Below are 21,318 nucleotides of genomic sequence, written 5' to 3' on the forward strand. Positions count from 1 at the left end.
AAATAGCTGTTGATTTTGATTCATTCTGGTACTTTTAAGATCTGGTTTTCATCATTATTTTTTGTTGAGGAATTGTATAAAATATATGTACAATATTGATTACTTTAAGAAAAATCTTAAGAGGTGATTACAGGGACAGTGCAAACAAGCAGAGTAGCTCCCTGAAAAAAGGAAGGAAATATCTTTTTGTTCACTTTCTTGGGATTGCTGCATACCAAGATGGCTAGTATGTCTTTCCATTTATTTATAACCTTCACTAGTTTCCCTGTGTTTATTTGCTGTTTTAGTTGTAAATTGTTAGCATGTTGGTTTTAAGACTGAGGCTCACTGTTTGGCCTACTGAAGAATTTATTTTCTGCAAAATCATTTAAGTGTGTTGCTTTGGTTTGGTTTAGTTTTTGTTTTTCCTCAAAAAAATACTGTTTTAGAGTTAGTGTGAAATGTGCTTGGATTTCAATTCTGTGTTGTACCAGAATGGCTTTGTTGAAATAACTCGAGTAGGTGGTAGGCATGAAAAAAGGAGGAGATTGTTAGGCATCCTTTAGCTGATGTGTGTATGTGGCCGAGAATTTTCAGATCGTGGTGGAGTTAGCTGAAAGATGCAACAAAAGATTTAACAACTGGGAAAAACTTCTAAGGTAGCAATGAATGAAGGTGTAATGTGTGTAAACAACTTTCACATGGTTACTGGTTTAAAGAAAAAAATGAGTTACAGCTGAGCTTTCTAGAACAGGAGAAGTAATTGAATCCTGACTGGTTTATATAACAGAGGCTGATAATACCATGAGCATATACCCAGGTAAGCTTTGTTATTTCCTTTTATTGAAAGATCTGTAAATAACCTGCTTGTTTGTTTGTTTGTTTACTGATTTAATACCCTGGCAAGTTATGTTGGTATTGTCAGCTAAATGGAGCAACTTTTTATCTTTTATCAGTTTAAGTACATTTAAGTACCTCTGAGAGTAGAACGGATTCTGAAGTGGCAATTTTATCAAAATTAAATTGTAAGTGAAGACATAAATGCTAACTTTGTTTGCTGTAATTTGTACATTGTTGAGGTATCAGAAAGATCTACTCAACATTCATACAAGATCAATTTTGACCAATTCCCTGGGAAATAATAACAATTTTTTAGAGTGTAAATAGACAAAGTCAAAACCAGGAATGTTATAGCAACATCTTTGATTCCTTCTGATGCTATTTACCAGTAATTTTAGCTATTGAGAACAGTGAAGTCAGGGATGCAACATGATAGAGGAATATAGCTCCAATCAGAATTACAACTGAATGATAATCAGAAGGTTTCAATGGATCTTTAAAGGTCATCTAGTTCCAGCTTCCCTTCAAGTTTGCCAACCAGTAAGTCAGACACTAGTCCAGCTTGCCCAGGGCCCCATCTGACCTGACCTTGGACGTGTCATCCTTGGAGGTGGTTGTAACTTCTCTGAGCATCTGTAACTTCTCTGGACAACCCGTTCCAGCACCTCACCATGCTTTAGGTGAAAATTGCCCCACAACCTCTAATTTAAATCTCCCCTCTTTTATTTGAAAAGCATTTCCCCTATCCTACCACTATCAGATGAGATAAAAATTCTTGTCTCCCTCCTGATAATGAGCTGCCTTTAAGTACTAGAAGGCTGCAGTGAGCTCTCCTCAGAGCTCTGACTTTTGTATGCTGAACAAGCCCAGCTCCCTCTGCCTTTCTTCATAGGAGAGGTGCTTCAGCACTTGGTCTTTTTTGTTGCCCTCCACTGGACCTGCTCCAGCAGCTGTCTTGTTTTGGGGCCCCTAGGCTTGGATGCAGTGTTCCATCCCTTCTTACAAATGGCAGTGATGTTTCTCTTTATCCAGTCACTGAGACCAGTCTGGTTGCAATGTGGTTTAAACCACATTAATTTTCTCATAGGGCTTTTTGATTATTAGTATTGGAAGAAGAGGTGAAGAGTACAATGGTGGTTAAAAGAATATTTAGGATTGCATCATCTTAAGTCTGCACTGAGTTATTTCCTAAGTATACGTGATTGATAGGTTTGTGACAATTTACGGAGCTAAGTGCATTGTTTCAACCGAAATGACCATTTATAGTAGGCTGAGAGGATCTTCCTCTAGTTGGGACATGGGGGGAAAGGGAGAGAGAATTAACAGATATAGAAATTATAGGATTTTATGCCTTTTGATTCTATATACTTATAGTAAGAATATCACATTTATGGATCATGGAAGCTGGCAACTATAATACAGATTCTTTTTATTGTGGTGTTCCTTATAGTTGATCAGCGTACCTGTTTCTAAGCGCTTCTTTTTTTTTTTTTTTTTTTTTTTTTCATTTTAGCAGTTAGCCTTGTATTTTTTTATTTTTTTATTTTTAGGCTATAATTCATACATGCGAAAAATCTTAGAAGCACATAAAATACTAATTATGATTCCAGCCATTAGATGGTTAAAATGCTGCACAAAGAACTTTAATATCAAATAGAAATTCACTCAGTTGGGAGATGTGCTGTGGAAATTAATCTTCTCTCTTAATGAAATAAAACAAAGCTTTTTAAACTTCCAGCAATATGGTATAAGGTCAGTCAATACTATGCCCTTTCAGCCACAGTGGCAGTGAAGGAAAGCCTCTGCCATAACTGGAGTTAAATAAGGGTAGTCTGGAGTGAATTGAACAGAACAGAAGTAAACTGGGAAGGTAAACTATTCAAGTTTAATACTAAAAAAAAAAAGGTAGTGAACTGTCTTCATGGTATAGCATAGAATTAATCTTTAGATATTAGTGTTCTGGAATTATCAAGGTCAAAAGCTCCAAAAAATCTTCAAATATATAATTGATAATAGAGATGTTCTCCTCGTTTCTTATTGCAGGAATCTTCTCACTTACTGTTGTGTGTTGTGCTCAGGTTTTTCAGTCTAATTTTTCCAACATTTCTCTTCGGAATTGTGTTTCTCTTGACAAATACTGAGACTAAGAGAAATTCAAGAGCTTATATATTAATGAATGTTTTAACTGTTTCTATTCCAGCAGTAATGAAAGAGACATTAGCTATGTTTTTGATGTTTTTTTGTGTGTTTTGTTTTTTTTTTTTTCTGCAGTTAACAATTGGCATGTAATATCTGCAGTTGAGTTTAAGAGAAAACATTCTCTGAAATAAATGAGGGATTTTTGCTATAGTATCTTTGAGTCTTTACATCTTTAAATCCCAGAGATCCCTAAAGTAATTTGTCCTTTCTAGTGTTTATTTGTGTGCTAATCTGTTGCAGATAGAATGGATTTGTGTAGACAGTCCTGTTCTATGTCCTAGACCACTAGGATCTCATGGTAAATACTGCCCAAATTGATAGAAGTTAACTAAGAGTTAGGTACCTGAAATGCAGGAAGTAGTGGATTGTTACAAAAAAATAATAGAATTGAAAATGGTAGCATTAAAAAAAAAAAAAAAAAAGCCTATGCTAGCAAGAGGAATCAGCACACAACATTTTTCATCCATATCTGCTTGCATTGCTTTAAAATAAAGTTAGACTAAAAATAAATTTGCAGGGTTTTTTGACAACAAAAACAATTAACTTTACAAAAGTAACAGTTATTTCTTATGTATTTATAGGGGAAAATGCAGCGTTGCACTTCTGAATGAGACAGAATCTGTGTTGTCGTATCTGGAGAAAGAGGTAATGTTTGTGATTTCTATTTGCATAAACATTGGGAATAGTTTTATGTTTATTCTGTTTGGCTTTGTTTGATTGCTTTATGCCTTTGTTTTCAATAAGTGGGCGAACAATTGCTTTGGCAATGTGCTTTTGGCACATTACAGGTTTCTTAAAAAACAGTTAAAGTAATTCACATGGTATCTTACAAAATAAAAATATGTAGACTTTTACTTAGAGGGAAATTCACAATGTGGTATTTTTCTGGTTTTGTTCTTATTGTTCTCTAATTTTTGTGTAGTTATTATTCTTCTGTCTTGAGGTGTTATAGAAAGACAAGTCTTCCAGAGACGAAATATTGTATTGTAAAGTCAATGGGATGAAAGATGGGATGCTCTTCCAGAGGGTAGCATAGCATAGCGGTTTAATTTTTAGTACTTTAAACTACTGTAAGCAAAACATCTCCTTTCCTTTCTGGTAGAAGGGAATTAGCTTTACTAGAAAGGAAACAAATTATCCATGAATTTGAAAGATAAGTCTTGAAGCTAGTTTTGTAATGCAAAATACCTTTAAAAATAAATATATTTTTATTTGGAAATCTTAATGTAATATTAAGACAGTGGTTTTTTTGGTTGGAATTAGCATTTTTTAATTTTCATATTTCTACACCAAAAACCACTGATAATCTGTAGAATGTTTTTGAGAGCAACACCTAACCTTTACTGCAAATGAGTGTACAAGATATGTCAATTCTATTTTTGTGTAAGCCCTTTTCAGCTTAACTCCAGTTTTTTTTGTGCTGTTTGAGACTAATGTATGAAAAGTCAGTATGGTAAAATATTTAGGAAAGGAAACATTAAATTCAGAAAATGAGTAACAGGTCTTTTTTTTTTTTTTTTTAATCTGTTGGTATGTTTTATGAGTATTGATCCTTTCCTTGCAGCTCTATTCTGAAACAACTTCTAGCAATGAAAAAAGCTTTGATTAACCATGTAAAAGTATTCACGTGAAAGATCTGCGTTCTTTAAAATGATTAATGTTTCAAAATTTTTAGTCTTCTGCCAAACCTGTAGTCTGTAAAAGCGCATGAGAGGGGTTACTTTAATTATTTTCACATGGAAGGTGAGGTAGATCTACAGTGCTAATTCTGAAATTCATTATGCTATTACAAATGTATCTTCTTTTTTAGGATACTTTTTTTTATTCATTGGTGTATGATCCATCACTGAAAACGCTTTTGGCCGACAAAGGAGAAATCAGAGTGGGGCCCAGATATCAAGCAGATGTGCCTGACATGCTTGCAGAAGGTAAATATTTGCTCCTTGTATAGTTAAAAAAATAACCTTATCATGTAGTATTATTTATGTTAGCATTCTGAATTAAACTTGTCAGTATTGAAGCTGAGAAAGTAAAGTAGTAGGTCTTGGAAAATTGTCTTAAAATATCTATGAATATCAGTAGGTATTATGAAGAAACAAGGAATGCTGCTTGAATAGCTCTTGAAAAGATATTAACAATTTACACATTCATGTTTTTTTTTTTTTTTTAAGAAATTGTACTGTCCAGTTAGATCTTTCTTGCAGGCCTCATGGAAAAAAAATATTGAGGTCCATCTCACTTTGTAGAACAATGACATAGTCACAGAATAAGTGAAAACTGTATTCTTTTTCTTCCTCTTAATGCAGACTCTGCTTATATAATGTGCGCCATTTTGATTACATATTTTAAAATTTAAAATACTAGCTTATATTGAATCATTCTTCTATAGCAGAACTGAACAAGATGTATGTGCGCTTTAGTCTTTTACTACATAGGACCTTTGTTTTCTTAAAACGGAATTGAAAATACAATATTTATTTAGTTTGGATGTTGACGCATGAGCAGCTGTCTGTATTTTGAATTACAGTATGTTTGCTTGGTAAATTTTAAATGTTCTTCAGTGAAATGTGCATTCTACATTGGTCACCAACAAAAGAAAAAGCTTCCTGAGAAACATCTAGATATACCAACATTCTTAAAAATAATATTTATACATTCTTTCATTAATTAAAAAAAAAAAAAAAAAAAAAAGATGATTTTGCAACATATAACTTAACTCAAAAGAATTGTGATTACCTGGATACATAGATTTTTAAGTTTAAATAGAGTGTTCTCTGCTAGGGATGGAGTTTTTTGTATACTATAGCTGTCTCATGTACAAAACAGGTATTAGGTATTATTTCTTCAGATTTTATTTAGTGAACTATATAAAAGAAGAATTATTCAATTTCTGGCAAACAGGAGGTTACATGGTTAGATGCAGTTTAGAAGCTCATGTGTAATAGTACTTATTTTGATAACAAAAAATAAGCTATGGGAGGACTATTTGTTTATAAAGACTACAGACATTTAGGAACAAGGCAATGGCAAGAATATTATACATTGCTTTTCTTGCTATAAGATATGCCTTTCACAAAAATGGGAATACTATGTAGATGTTTTTATGCTCAAGAAGAGTGTTTCTCAGAGGATTAAGAAAGCAACAATCCTAATATACTTAATGAAGAAATCAGAAAGCATCAATGTGGTTTGAAGTGGTTGACTGAATTGTGAGGGCTTCTAGGATGTGTTGCCATTGTCTTCCAAATAGAAAGCTTTTAAGTAGCAGAATATAGCAGGAAAAATTATTAACAATAGAGACTAATTCAGGAGCAATAAATAATACATCTAAAGTGATGTTTATTTTTTGTTTGTTTGTTTTTAATGTAAATTTAACATTTAGGAATCTGATTTAAAAAAAAAAAAAAAAGTTACTAAATTCTGGAGCTTGTCTTTGAGAGGAATCATATGAGGTCCAATGATGGCAAGTGCAGAATCCTACAGCTAGGAAGGAATAGCTGCATGCGTAACTACAGGTCAGGGGCTCACCTGTTGGAGAGGAGCTCTATAGAAAAGGACCTGTTGACCATGAGTCAGCAGTGTGCCCTTGTGGCCAAGCCAATGGTGCCCTGGGGTGCATTAAATAGAGCTCAGTCAGCAGGTCATGAGAGGTGATCTTTCCCCCTGCCTTGGTGAGGCCACAGCTGGAGCACTGCGTCCAGTTCTGGGCTTTTGGTTCAAGACAGATCTGCTATAGAGAGTCCAGTGGAGGGCCACAAATATGATTAAGGGACTGGAGCATCTCCCTTATGAGGGAAGACTGAGAGACCTGAGGCTGTTCATTATGGAGAAGACAGAAGTGATCTTATTTATGCTTATTAATATGTAAAGTGTGGGAGTCAGGTGGATGAGATCAGGCTCTTTTCAGGATGAAGAGCAATGAGCACAAACTGAAACAAAGGGAGTTCCATTTGAATATGAAGAAAAACTGAGGGTCACAGAGCTCTAGCCGAGCTGTTGAGAGGGGCTGTGGAGTCTCCTCTTGAAATATTCAAGACCCACCTGGACACTCCTGTGCAACCTGTTGTAGGTTGCTTTAGTGGTGGGTTTTGGACTAGATGGTTTCCAGTTGTGCCTTCCAAATCTTGTGATTCTGTCAAATCCTTGCTTCAGTTGAATTATTAGATCAATCTTCTACTATTATTAAGACAGGATTTTAGTCTGTTACTATCTTTTTTTCACACTGCTTAATCCCTGAAGTGTAGTAAGTGATGCAGTCCTCTTGATATCTTCAGTAAGCAGTAAGAATCCATCAATTATTAAGATTCAGAAGCAAAAGTTGCCCACAAACCAAAGATCGGGTGGCATTAGAGACCCTTTTTTTTTTTTTTTTTTTTCTGATCTACACATATTTGCAGTGGCTTGTGGAAAAAGTAATTTTGTTTTAGAAGGATAAAAATATCCAAAACGGTGTGGATTTGGCTAATTGTGAACTTGTGTTTCTGTAGCCTTCAAACCTTAGAGGAAAAGATGATTCAGCTGTTGCGGTGTCTCTGTGTAAGCTGTCAGCTTGGGAGTTAATCCATTTTGATATGAATGCACTGGTAGATTCCAGTAGACTGGAATTTTTTTAATATTTTTTTTTGCAGGAATGGATTTATTTATTTTTAACTGACATTATCATTTCTCATTTAAAAAGAAAACTCAAACTTCTGGCATCATTGTAAAACACCCTTCTAAAAGATGGAATGTATTGTTTATATATATGCTTTCAAACACTAATATATTAGTTTTCTTATCTGATGAATGGCTGCAATACTTACCTGTTTCAGTATCCCAGTGACTTCCAAAAGGATTCAGTCTTTTAAAAATGAAAAACAAAACAAAGGTAAACTAAAACAAGCAAGAAAGAAAACTGAATCAGTGTTTATAGCAACACCATTACTTCTCATTCATTTTGGGGAACGGACTTCCGTTTAGGTGTGTCTGAATGTATGTATGAAGGGGAAGGTGGAGAGAGCTTAAATTTCCTGGGCCTCTTTGCTTACTAGGGTTCATGTATTTCAGAAAAGACTGCATGGGGAATGTAACTTTGACTGTTGGATTCCCAATAGAAGCTGGAGTCATAATTCTGGATACTAAACTAAAACATAAGATTAGATTTGCAGAAATGCTGGACTATTGAAGTTTAGTTGATGTCAGTTTGAACAGTATTTTCCTAATCAAAAACATTGAAGAATGCTGAAGTATTTATATATTTTGCCTTTCAGTTCGAGCATAGTTCAATTATAGTTGATTATTTGACCCATAATCAGATTGAAAAGTGATGTTTTCAGTGGTAGTTTAAGATATGTTTCAACAGATGTATGGATAAGTGAAGTGGTAGTCATAGAATCCCAAATTTTCTAACAAACTTCCTGATGTCACTTCCCTACATAGCGTGGCTTTACCATCAATATTTCTTCTGTCTCTGATCTCTCTTTGCCTGTTGCTGATGTTGTATGAATTATTTCAGGATGTCATCTAGCAAAATTACTACTTTAGCGGCATAGTTTTCAAAAAAGATGCAAAATAAAGAAGGTATGGGTTAATACTTTGAAAATACAGCTGCTAAATGCTGATAAATTAAGTTGCAGATATCTCCAATTGGATGTCTGGAAGTCACAAAGACTGAGGTGCTTGTGCGTGAAAGAGGAAAAATAAGTAGAGGGAGTGTTTAAAACGCATTTATGAAGCGTGGATTTCTTAGGTATGGGTACCAAAGAGGGTCATATCAAGAGAGAAATCCGTTTATTTTGAGGATGTTTTAAATAATGTTTTGGAAATGTAATACAGGGACACAAACGGAGGAAGAGTACAAATGGTTGCTCAATGAGCTAGTGTGCAGAATTCTGTCTGCTGTGAATCAGATGATGGGTGAAGATGTCACTGAGAATTGATAGTGCACAAGAAGGGAGTATTAGGTAATCTTAGAAGATAACCTACCTTCTGAAATCCTTTAGAAATGTAAGTGCTTAAGAAGAATACGAAGAACATAATTTATTCGTAGAATGACAATCCTCTACATTCCTGCAGTCCTTATAATAAACAAATTTCATCGAAAGTATCTCAACTTTGTATCTGTGCTGTTTTTATTTGTAGTAATGAGTTATACTTAGTAAAGACAATAGTTTTGTATAAAGACTAGACCACAATACGATGGTTGAATGAAATCCTTCCCTCTCCCCCTGTGTCATGTGCTCCAGTTTGAAGATTGTAAGGCTTTTTAGTTGCTCTTATTGTATTGAAGAACAGGAGATTATATGCTACTGATTTAATTTCTTATGAGAGTGATACTAAATAAGGTCCTTTCTCTTTTAACCACATGTTTAAGTGCTTTTTCTGTCAATATATTAGTTGTTTATTTTCAAAACTGTTTCTGTTGTGGGATAACATTCTGTTTTCATCTGAGTGCTCATCTCAGAGAGCTGAAACACTTATTTGAGTAAAGAGCTGCTTATATCAAGCATCTCTTCTGTACAGTCTAGGAGCAAGGTGCCTAGTCCTCTGCTGTAGATGGTTTTTTGGTGCAGCTACCAATTGTCTCTCATCAGTAACTTCTAAGATAAGTGAATAACCAAAACATTCACTACTGCCTGAAGGAAAAACAAAGAAACAAACACACACACACACACACACACACACACACACACACACACACAAAAAAAAACCCCAAAACAATTAACTGTTAGCTTTGTGTTCATAATTATTACTATTGTTTAGTTAAAAAGCATGCTGTCATAAATTGTTCTGAGTATATTCAAATTTCTATAAACTTTGACAGATTTCTTTTTTTTAGCTCTGTTTTATATAACAAGATCTGTATTGCTCTCTTTTGTGATATGTTTGAATTCGTTTTGTTTTTTCAAGAGGAACCTCTCTTTCCTCCTGTTATGATGATCAGTAGCGAATAAATTCTTAGTACGTACTCAGTCACTGCTGCTTTTAGCATGCTTAATATCACCTGACTTTTCTGTTATGTGTTGAGACAGACTTTGAGCATTTAGCAAATCTTAGCCCGGAAATATAAGGAACTCAGAGATCAGCAAGTTCAAACACTAATGTCATAACAGCATTAATACTTAACCAGAAATCATCTGTACGCTTTGATTATGCAAATGGTAATACACTGAAAAGCTTTGCATGTGCCTAGTCTGTGATTCAGGAAACAGAGCAAGCAATGACCTTTAAAATTTTGTTTTTTCTCTTGTAAAAACATGAGCTGTTTCCTGAGATTTAACACAAAATCATTAGCCAGAAAGTAGATTGTAGAGGGAAGTAGCCTCTGAATTTTCTCTGCTTGTCTTAGAGTAGGCCAGAAGGCGAGGGAGATCTTTGGGGGTCATTAGTTCAAATAGATGATGACAATTTCCTATTTCACTGAAGCAAGCATTTTGTCAGAAGATATATGAAATAAAGAATACCACAACCAGATTCAGGAGTTCCTGCTTGTGGGACTTGCAATAGAATGCCAAATATAAAAGGTACAGTTCTGCTAACTAAGTAGGATTTCTTTTAAGATCAAAGCAGAGAAATAATGCTGAGATGTGATTCATCTCACGTGAAAATGGTTACCTGAATAGATTAGAGGGTGTTTAAGAGTAGATGTGATGAACCTTGACAAAGGCAATAAATACACTAAAATGAAGTTTTTTCTTGGGTGTTCTCAATTGTATTTTCTCAAATGAAGTTTCGCTTGGTTGCACTTTTGACTTAACATCAAAAGCTTTTCTGTTATCATCTTCAGAAGGAGCTGTTTCTTGATCATTAGCAAGTTTAAATATGGTAATCTCTTGTGTGATTTGTAGATTTTTTCTCTTGTTATTAAACTCAGCAAAGTAATTTTTTTGTAACTGTCAGATCCGTGATTATCTAAAGTAGTAAAATACTCTTTACAATATTGATTGTGTCAAACTCTTAAAGGGTTATGATACCACTTACATCTTTCTTACTGGTCACTTTCGTGACAGCTGTGTGATTTCTGTGCTGAACAAATAAATGAATGTTTATGGGCTCTTGATCAGTTCTACTATAAATTGGACAAACAAACAAAACACGTGTAAATGACCTCTTTTTGCCTGTTTTAGGTAAAGACTTCATTTACTTTTGCTTACCTACAAGAGAAATCTGTACTTCAGCACTGCAGCCATGTATAGTACAGACACCCAATTAGGTACTGGTGAATTTGGTTTATGAAACGTGGTGTTCTATGGAGTAACAAATGTAAAAATAGATTTGAAATGAAATGTGCACCTATCTTTTAGGTCACTTAATTTTAAAATATCTGTTGCATTTAGCTATAATTCTGTGGTTTATTAACTGCATGCTTCTTTTAGTATTTTTATGTTATATGATGTGGTACTTGGACGTTTTTAAACTTTGATTTTCAGACAATTCACAACTTCTGTGTTATCAGTCAAATGATAAATTAGAAGAGTTGGAAATTACATCTTATAAAAACTGTTCAACAGTTTGAAGGCAGTTATTCAGGTGTTTCTGCTTGTTGGAATGGTCTGTCTTTTTTTTTTTTTCCCCTCCTATAAAAGCAAGACTATAGTTCTTAATTTTGTTTAAGACTTGGAGAAGTCATAGTTTTAGCATTCATAACAAGAGAGCTATGATTTCCGTCTCAAGGAGATGCACATCTGTTGCCATTCTTTTCATATGTTTTTTATGAGCATCTTGTTTTTCAACAGCTTGAAGGAGGTGGTCAAACTGCTATTTTCTCTTGGCATACTGGTTTTAGCCCATGATGAATGATCTGTGCTGTGTTATTGATATGGAAGATTGTAGGTGATTGTTGTTGGAAAGATGTCCTTATTATCGCTGTGGAGACTTCTCTGAGGCTGTTCAAATATCAAATGAGTTCTGTGCGGTAGTTGGCCTTACGAAGATACACTTATGTATTGTATGCTGTGTATGTGCTTATTATCCAAAGTAATGCCATGCAGTGAGCTCACAAATTGCCTTTCAAGTCGCAACATCTTGGGGTTTAATTGACTTTGCTGTATTTTTCCACCTCAGTAACTTTGCCTAAACGGGCTTATTGCATGTTCAGTTTGTGTGTCCTTTGCCATTTTATTGTAAGCATTTTTAAAAGTATGATTTTTTTTCAAGTTTATTTTGTAGGAGATGAAAAACAAATGTCAGATGCAGATGAAATGCATTTTACACTTGAATAATTCAAAATATATTTCCTCCTAAAGAAAAAGTAAAAGTTCTTATCTGAATTAAATATTTGGTTTAAATTTATGCAAACAAATAGTCCTATTTTATCCTTAGCGTACTGTGGCCAGATATTGCACATATTCATAACATTGCTTATGTAAAAAGAAATAAATTGCAGGACTAGACGTTTTATTATAATTTAATGGTGTGGGATTTTCTTTGTTTGTTTCTCTTGGAAGAACATGGTGCCCATGTGCTATGGTATCCCTCTTCCCAAAACAATTATTTAAAATATAGTTAATGCCTATATATGGTAATCTTTTTACTTAAAAATAGTATTATTTTTCACCATGTTTTCCTGAAAACTGCATGACCTCATGGATTGTTCTTTCTTTACTACAAAAATTATTGTAGTTACTAGTGTTGGACCACAGCACAATGCTAAGTTGACCTAAACATCTGCTGAAATGGGGTCAAGAGAGCAGGAATCTTGCTGCAGGTCATGCTGTTGAGGTTTATTCATAGATATCAAAGGAGTTCAAGATGACAGTTCCAAAATAAAGGTGAATTTCAGGTATCTCTAGAACAATTACCCTTGCCTTTGAACCAGAAGGTGGCCTTCTGATTTTATGCAGTATGTGAATATGTCATTACCTTTAGATCTGCCATAAAAAGTTAACATGAAAGGACTATTTTTTAAATGTGGCTTCAGCGTATGGACTATAAAGTGAGGAGCAGTCTATTTTGAGGATGTTATTGTCTGTTTTATCATGTCTGTGGAAGTTTCTTTTTGAGTACTGATCTGCAGGGTTTTGTGAAAGTGACAACATTATTAGTTTCTTTCTTCCAGTCCTAAACGGATGTTCCTGCCATTCTTGAGGCAGCATTATGGAGCAGTTGGTCATTCTTGCCTGGGAACAGCTGAATTTGTTTTGAGTCCAATAGTAATTCTGTTTAATTCATCAAGTTCTAGATTTGTAGAAATGAACTACTTTTGAGTGCTTTGTGAGGTCTTGCCTTTTGTTCACCAACATTGAATCTATCAGCACTGCAAGACCAAGCACTGGGAGAGCACTGAAGTCTATAGTTGGAAGTTTAATTTGGAAGGGATTTGCCAAGTGAAGAATTACTGAAAATATTTGTAGAGTAGAGCTCCAGAGGGTAGGAGGCAATTGGAGTATATGTGGTTTACTGGCTTCAAAAATGGTCAGCAGCTGTTTTAAATTGCCTGCTGGAGACCAAGAATATGTTTCTATATCCTGATAACTTTGCTTCGAGGTCTCTATACATGTAATCTTAATGTAGACTGTTTTTCACTACTACTGTTTTTAAGTGTATTATGTTAATGTATTAAGTTTTAGAATACCACTTCTATAAATTATAGAACACATTGTCTGAAGGACTAATTAATATCTTGTATATACTACTATCAGGTAAGTTAATGAGGTCAGGGGAAAAAATTGTGCTGTAACTGAACAATAAACGGGTAGTTTTCCTTTTGCTTTATAATATCAAACTAATCTAGGCTTTCCCATGGTAACTTCATCAGAGAAGTTAGCAGCATGTATATCAGGTTGAGTTTAAGGTTTTGAATCTTTCTCTGGGTGATTTTTTTATTGCCAATACTAGCAACAACTGGAAGTCATTTAAAAAGTAAAAAACAAGTAATAAGAATTGTCTGCAGAGCTTTAATGAGAAAGATTGTAATTTCCATTGGTTAAGATCAAATGTTCCAGCTAGTTACAATGAATTCAATATATGTAAAGTTGAACTCATGAAGTGTCAGTAAATAGTTTGTATAACAGTCTGAAAGATGTTTTCATCCTGACCTTAATGTAAAACTCCTTTTCCCAGTGGAAGGGAAAATTTTGTAGCTTGTTTTCTCACCCCTCCATCCTGCTGTTAGTTGTTCATGAAAACTGTGTGATGTTTTGTGATAATTAACCTCTGTATATTCATTATAGACAGGAGAAAAATGCTGAGTGCTTAAGAGTGGAACTAAGGAAGTGATATTGGAGGAGAAAGTTTAGATTTTACTTTAGACAAGCAAGTTTGATATCTGGAACTTTGTTCATCGCTAAACACTGCAAGAAAAACAAACAAACAAGTGTGATGCTGTTTTTCTTCTGTAAGTTAAAGAAAGTGTTTTCCAGCAGTCTTAAATGTCAGATTAAGAAGGTAGTTCCTGAATTGAAATTTCATTTTCAGTTATTAGTTTTCTGTTTTTGAAGTGTTACATAGCATGTGAAGCTGTGTTTTAAAAGATGTAGGATTACCTGCTGTTAATATACTTCCCAACAGTTCAGATAATAATCAGCTAAAAGCTGTGTCTCCTAACTCTGGTTCTGTATTTCAGTAATGGAAATTTCATTGTGTTGCACACTGTGCTGGTCTAAGGGAGGGTAAGAAATGTTAAGTAAATATCTTCCATATCCTTGAAGTATAGCTAAGAAATATCGTACCCATTTCACAGATGTAAAGCTGAAGAATAAAGGATAGGAGTTCACTGAGATCAGATCTTTTCTGAAATGCATTACAAAGAGCATGGTTAGCGGGTTGAAGGAGGTGAGACCACATTTGAAGTACTGTGTCCAGTTCTGAGCTCCTCAGTTCAAGAAAGACAAGAATCTTCTAGATAGAATCCAGTGACGGCCACAAAGATGATTAAGGGTCTGGAGCATCTCCCTTACAAGAAAGAGCTGAGTAACCTGGGTCTGTTCAGCCTGGAGAAGAGAAGGCTGAGGAGGGATCTCATCACTGTTTATAAATATGTAAAGTGTGGGTATTGAACTGATGGGGACTCTTTTCAATGGTGACCAGTAGCAGAACGAGGGGCAGCTGCCAGAAACTGGAACACAGGAAGTTCCATATGAACATGAGGAAAAATTTATTTGAGGGTTACAGAAGACTGAAACAGGCTGCTAATGGGAGTTGTGGATTCTCCTTCTCTGGAGATATTCGAGATATCTGTATGCATTTCTATGTAACCTACTGTAGGGAACCTGCTTTAGCAGGGGATTTGGACCAGATTATTTCCAGAGGTCCCTTCAAACTCTGGCATTCTGTGATGTTGAGTGAATGCCTCTGAAAAGAAGGCTTAGTTGTTTATTTTATGGAATCTTTTTAAACTGATTTCTTCAGGATATGTATGCAATTTTTGTTTCTGAAGAAAAGATTTCAGCTGCTCTGCTTGTCTGCAATTTAAACTATTTAAGTTCATTTTCTTCCTACTGAACTGACAATTCCTGCCATTTTGGCAAATAACAATAATAATAATCAGAAAGAAAGCATATCTTGTAACTGCTTTTTGTCAGAGACTACGTATATATTGGATACCTCCCTGTCTACCATATTTGAAATATTAAATGTCACTGCAACAATTATCTTGTAAGTCATATTGATTCTTTTGGTATAGATTCTGTTGCTTTTATCTTATCTATGTATGCAAACTATAGTTCAGTACTATTTCAGAGTTACTTTTATCAGCAGTTCAAATAAGATTTTGTAGTAAAAGAAAATTGATTACCTCTAGTTGAAGTAGGACATCTGTTAGTCAATTTTAAATATCCTTTTGCAAACTTGATTCAGGAGAATGACATTTTTTGGTTGAATGTCTGTATTTTGTTTGTATGAAGTTTTTCTTTTTGTGAACCACGGCCTATCCAAGTATTGGGTATTGTCGTACTTCTACATTTAAGATCTCCAGGATTTGATGTCCTGAAACAGTTAAGTAACATGAAAAGTACTTTAAAACTATATTAACAGATTGAAATGAAGTGCTCTGAGGTTATTTATAAAATAAAGAACATCACCCACAATGTGTCTGCCACAGATGGAATAAATGATTGTATTGACAAGCGTGTAGTCCATTGAATAAGTTTATAGACAAAAAAAATCATACTTGAGAGTGTTAGAAATCTTGTCTCTAGTTCTGAATGTGAATTAGTTTAAACAGAAGCATAAGTCCTATTAGACCAACAAGGTTTTATTGCTTGTGCATCAAAAAAAAGTTATTTTGATTAGTTTTTATAAGTGTTTCTGACCCATTAGCTAAATATCATGATGCAATTCTAACTTGTGCTTATGGCAGGGATGAATATATACCATGTTTTCCCTGCAGACTTGATGCAATAAACAAACATGCCATACCTAATAGAATTTCAGAAGATCTGGTGCTTGGTTTGCAGTCTGCTTCCAGACTCTTAGGAGTACAGTGTTTTTCATGTCTTAGTGATGTTATGCATATATAGACTATCCATTCCCATTAACTCATGAGAAATAACAGAGACTATAGTTATTTTCTCTGTGCTCAGTGAGAAATACCTACACAAGTAAACTGTTTGAAGGAAAAGGCAGGTTTTTATTCTTGCAGTATCTCACAAAAGCCAGAGAGAAGCATTAGAAATTAGCTGAACACTTGAGTTCATCACATCTTCACTGAAGGAAGAATATGCTTATGTTCTAAAATACCAAAGGTGAATGGTGATTTGCTCTTCATTTGTTGTGGTTCCAACTGTGTTGGCCGTGTTGCATGGGTAGATATTCTTATGCTAAGTAGATGGAGTGTTGCTTATTTAATCAGCCTGTTGTGTTTCTCATTTCACCGTAGTAGTTATTGATATAGTAGTGAAGAAAAGATTTAAGCTTCAATATGAATGTGAATCATTTTAGTGTTTTTATACTTTGTGTATTGCTTGGAAAAATAATGTTTTTTAATAATGAACACAGTGCAAATTAAATCTCTGAAAACTCCATTGTTGTTTCAGCCATGTGTGTGTACACAGACTGCTCTCTGTATACAATTGGGCTTAGAAAATGATTATGTACTGTATGGTAACTTTATTGTGCTGTAGCCTTATTATTTTGTAAGTGGGTTTAAGTAGCCAGTATATAATGCAATTGTAATAATATGATTAATGTTAATAATACAGATAATGTAAAGAATGAGAGTAAGAGGTGAAAAAAATAATTAAATGTAGTAGGTATCCTATTGCTCCAGAATTTCTGTTTTGGAGTTGTATCCAGATTACAAATTGGATTTTTAATTGCTCTAACTGGTTAAGTGTAAAATTAATATTAATGTGACTGAAGTGCAACTTTAATATAGTTGAGAAGCAATTTAAAATCCCCACTGGTTATTTACGTTTTGGTTTCAAGCTTGTGATAACATTTTATTAAAGTTCTTTGATACTGCACCTTTTAAGAATGCCTCCTTAAAACAAATTAAAATACTGATGTTAAGGGAAGATATTTATTTTACAAATGTTTCAGTATGGAATTTAGATGAATAACTGCTGATTATTAAGTACTCAATATGTTTATATTAAAATGTACAATGTCTCTTTTAAAAGTAGTTCAAGAAGTACGTAGAGAAAAACATTGTGAGTAATAAGTGTTTTGTCCCATCTACCTTTTGACAGGAGAATTAGATGACAGAGAACAGGCAAAGCTGGAAGTAAAAATATGGGATCCAGATAGCCCCCTTACAGACCGTCAGATTGACCAGTTTTTAGTTGTAGCACGGTAAGATTACAATCCTCTAATTAAAAAAAGAATCCTTTTCCTTTTTCTACTGATTATTTATTCCCCTTTATCGTGTTACTCAACTTGTTTACCATATTGTGAGCCCTTCTGTTTTCCGCAGTTAGCTAAAAGAGAAAATCAGAACATAAACTTCTGAATATTTATTGAGTTTACCAGTACAGAAGAGAGAGAAAAAGAGAGTGAGTTGTGCTAGACTGCCTGTATTTAAGATTGTAGTAGATTTTGATATTTAAATGTAGACATTCTGTTTTCCTATCAGAGTAATTTGAAATAGGATTTCAGTGCTAATATTTGTCTTGTACTATAGTGTTTTGAATTTCATGGTGTAATATAAAGAAGAAGTAAAGAAGGTGTAAACAATTGCAATGAATGCAAAACTTGCCAGATTTGCTAACAGATATGAGTTGACTAATATGCAGTGGAATTATTTCAGTTGTGAAGTGATGCTTTTTGTTAGTGGAAAAGAATCGGTCAGTTCAATTTTATAAATTAACATATGATCATGCAAACTAATTTAAGGACCATCGAAGCCATTGGAATTCACAAATACCTTTTAAAGTAATTTCTCCACTTTACAGAGTTTTGACAAATTTTAGAAAATGTTTTTACTGAAGGATGATTCTACAGCATGTTTCTCTTGTCCTTCAATTCACAGTTAGGAATAGATTACAAAAGTTCTGTTCTCGTTTAGAAAAATGCTAACAGTACTGTTGATTGTGGGTGACATAGAGATGTTATCTTGGTTTGTTCTGTCTCTGTTCTTTTTTCTAACCTGATTGCAGAGCATATTCTCTGATCTTGCTAGGCAAATAATCTTTTAATGCTGTTTCCTATTTTTGTTCTTCTTTTCTCTCCTTTTTAAAAAGCAGTTCCAGAGAAGAGGAAAAAACAAAAGGAGAAATTGCTTTATACTTCCCAGCTTACATGTGCAGTGAATTGAGTTGCTGATTGACTATTTTACTCTTCCATCTTAAATGGAGTCTCAAAATCATAGGATGAAATGTGTTGAAAGGGATGCACAAAGAACATGGAGCCAAACTCCTGGCTCTGCATGGGACCACCCAAAATTCAAACTTGATGAGAGCACTGTCCAGATGTTCCTTCAACTCCTGCAGCTCGGGGCAGTGCCCACTGCCCAGGGCAGCCTGTGCTATGCCTACCATTCTCTGGTGCAGAATCTTTTCCTAACCCCCAGCTGCCCCTCTCAGGCACATCTCCATGCCATTCCCTTGGGCCCTGTTGCTGTGCACAGAGGGCAGAGATCAGCACTGCCCCTCCGCTCTGTGGAGCTATAGCTCCATGAGGACTCCACTCAGCTCCTCTGCTCTGGGCTGAGCAAACCCAGGGACCTCAATGCTCTTCACACACCTTGTCCTCCAGATCCTTCACCGTCTTTGAAGCCCTCTGTTGCATGCTCTCTAACAGCTTATGTCCTTATATTGTGGCGCCCATACCTACACCAAATGCTGGAGGTGAGGCTGCACAAAGCAGAGTGTAGATAACCCTTCTTCTCACCCAGTTTGCACTGCTAGGCCTGGGGCACCCCAAAGTACAGTTGGCCTTTTTGGCTGCCAAGGTACACGCCTAACTCATATTCAACTAGCCATAAACCAGAACACTCAAATCTCTTTCCATAGGGCTGCACTCCAGCCTGTCATTCTCTTGTCTGTATTGTATATCCTCTGTTGCCTTACTGCAGGTGCAGGGACCAACACTTGCTGGATTGGTGATTGCTCAGTCCTTTAATTTGTCAAGATCCCTCTGCAAGTCTTCTCCTGTGTCAACAGCTCTCTCCAATTTAACGTTACCTGTGGATTTATTAAGTGTACTTTCAAGTTCTGTATCCTTGTCATTGATGAAAGTATTGAAGAGAACTGGCCCTAGAATGGGACCACTAGTGACTGGCTGCCAACATGATGTAACTGCATTTACTTTCGCCTTTTAAGCCTGACTTGTCAGCTAGCTATTCACCCATGATACTGTGTACTTGTGTAGCTGTTTGGTGGATGTTTTTTCCAGAATGATACTGTGAGAAAGAATATCAAAAGCTTTGCTGAAATCTGGAAAGATTGCATTAACTCCCCATGATCAGTGGAAGGTCTTATGTCCTAAGATGAAGATTTACAAAACTGATTGAATGTTTTTGCAGAGTTTATTCGTTGCCTTCACTTCCCTCCACTTCCCATTTTGTAGGCACCCTAGGGAGCTGAAGTAGTGAAGTAGTATACTGTCAAGTTGAAAATGTTCTCCTCTGGAAGCAATTGTGCCAGTAGGCAATCTACTGGGAAGTAATAGAACAAATGAGTGAAATTTTGAGAGAGAATCTCTTCTTCCCCTTAGCTATGACATCATATGCAGTGCTGTGTATACCTGACAAAGTATGCGTTCATGTAGAAATTGATAAACTTCACAGGATATTTTTACAGAGAGAATGAGTCTTGGTTATAGCTGCATAACTGTAATATCAGAGACCTTATGGTAGGTGAATGACATCTGACTAACATCTTGTTAGAGACAGTTGCCTTATTGATGTTCTTCCACAAACTTCCACTCATCTTTGCTGCTTTTGAACTGACAGGAACACTTTCCAAGCTTCTCTATATGCTTGCTTTCACAGGCTTCAGGATCAGAATTTTTTTTGTGTGTGTGATTCTGTAGCAGACTTACTGATTTAAAAATTCTCCTGTGAGAATTAGGGCAGCTTTAAACTCAGCATTTTGTGTGCTTGCAGGTAAAGGCTTTCATCGTTATGCTGGACCAGTAAAAGTTGCTTGAGTATGCAATTGGTAATCTGGTATGATTAATCTGTTTCTACAGACTCAGAAGATCCATATGCTATATCTTCATTGCAGTTATCTGGGCATTGGCTGTGCCTGCTGCATTTCTAGTGAGATGTTATTTGTCTTTTGACTGGAAATTGTTCTGGCAAATTTGAAATTTTGTCAATAAGAACTTTTTCCTGAGTGGTTTCTTATGTGTAATTTTTTTTTAAGAGGGCATTTAAAAAACCTTTTTGTATGATCTTTTTTAAAGGTGATGCCCCTGATGCAGTATGTATTCCCATGTGGTTTTTTTTCATCTGCTTTAGATGAAAGAAGAGATGTTATAGGCAACAGCTTTTTCAGTCACTCAAGCATACTGTATTTGTTAGAAGGTGATAAAATACTCTTTCTATTTGTGTTGCCCTTTTGCAAGAATGCATATATTTTTCCTTATGTATGTCATCTGACGGGATTTGTTTAGTGTCCCAAGAGCAAAAAGCCTTTTTCTACATTTATATATTTCATAGAACCATAGAAATACCAAGTTTTAAAAAGACCTCCAATATCAGCCAGTCCAATCATACACCTACCACCAATATTTCTCCACTAAAACATGTCCCTCAATACAACATCTAAACATTTCTTGAACTCTTCCCGGTACAGTGACTTCACCACCCTGGCAGCCCACTCCAGTGCCTGACCACTACTTCAGAGAAGAAATTTTTCCTAACATCCAACCTGAATCTCCCCTGGTGCTATCCACTCTTGTCCTTTCATTAGTTACACGAGAGAAGAGACTGACCCCCAC

The 21,318-nt window shown here is 35.2% G+C and overlaps 1 protein-coding gene across 1 annotated transcript in view; it reads left to right on the forward strand.

The window, feature by feature from the left end:
* The window catches only part of MTA3 (metastasis associated 1 family member 3), a gene marked incomplete at both ends in the record, with an annotated part of 116,787 nt that overhangs the window by 28,103 nt on the left and 67,366 nt on the right, over positions 1–21,318 (forward strand). Inside the window, 3 exons of the mRNA XM_079532450.1 lie at positions 3,600–3,663; positions 4,829–4,946; positions 17,625–17,727. Coding sequence (XP_079388576.1) covers positions 3,600–3,663; positions 4,829–4,946; positions 17,625–17,727 — 285 coding nt within the window. The remainder of the gene's footprint in view (positions 1–3,599; positions 3,664–4,828; positions 4,947–17,624; positions 17,728–21,318) is intronic.

Source organism: Tetrao urogallus (assembly GCF_951394365.1).
Source record: "Tetrao urogallus genome assembly, chromosome: 2".
Taxonomy (NCBI): Eukaryota; Metazoa; Chordata; class Aves; order Galliformes; family Phasianidae; genus Tetrao; species Tetrao urogallus.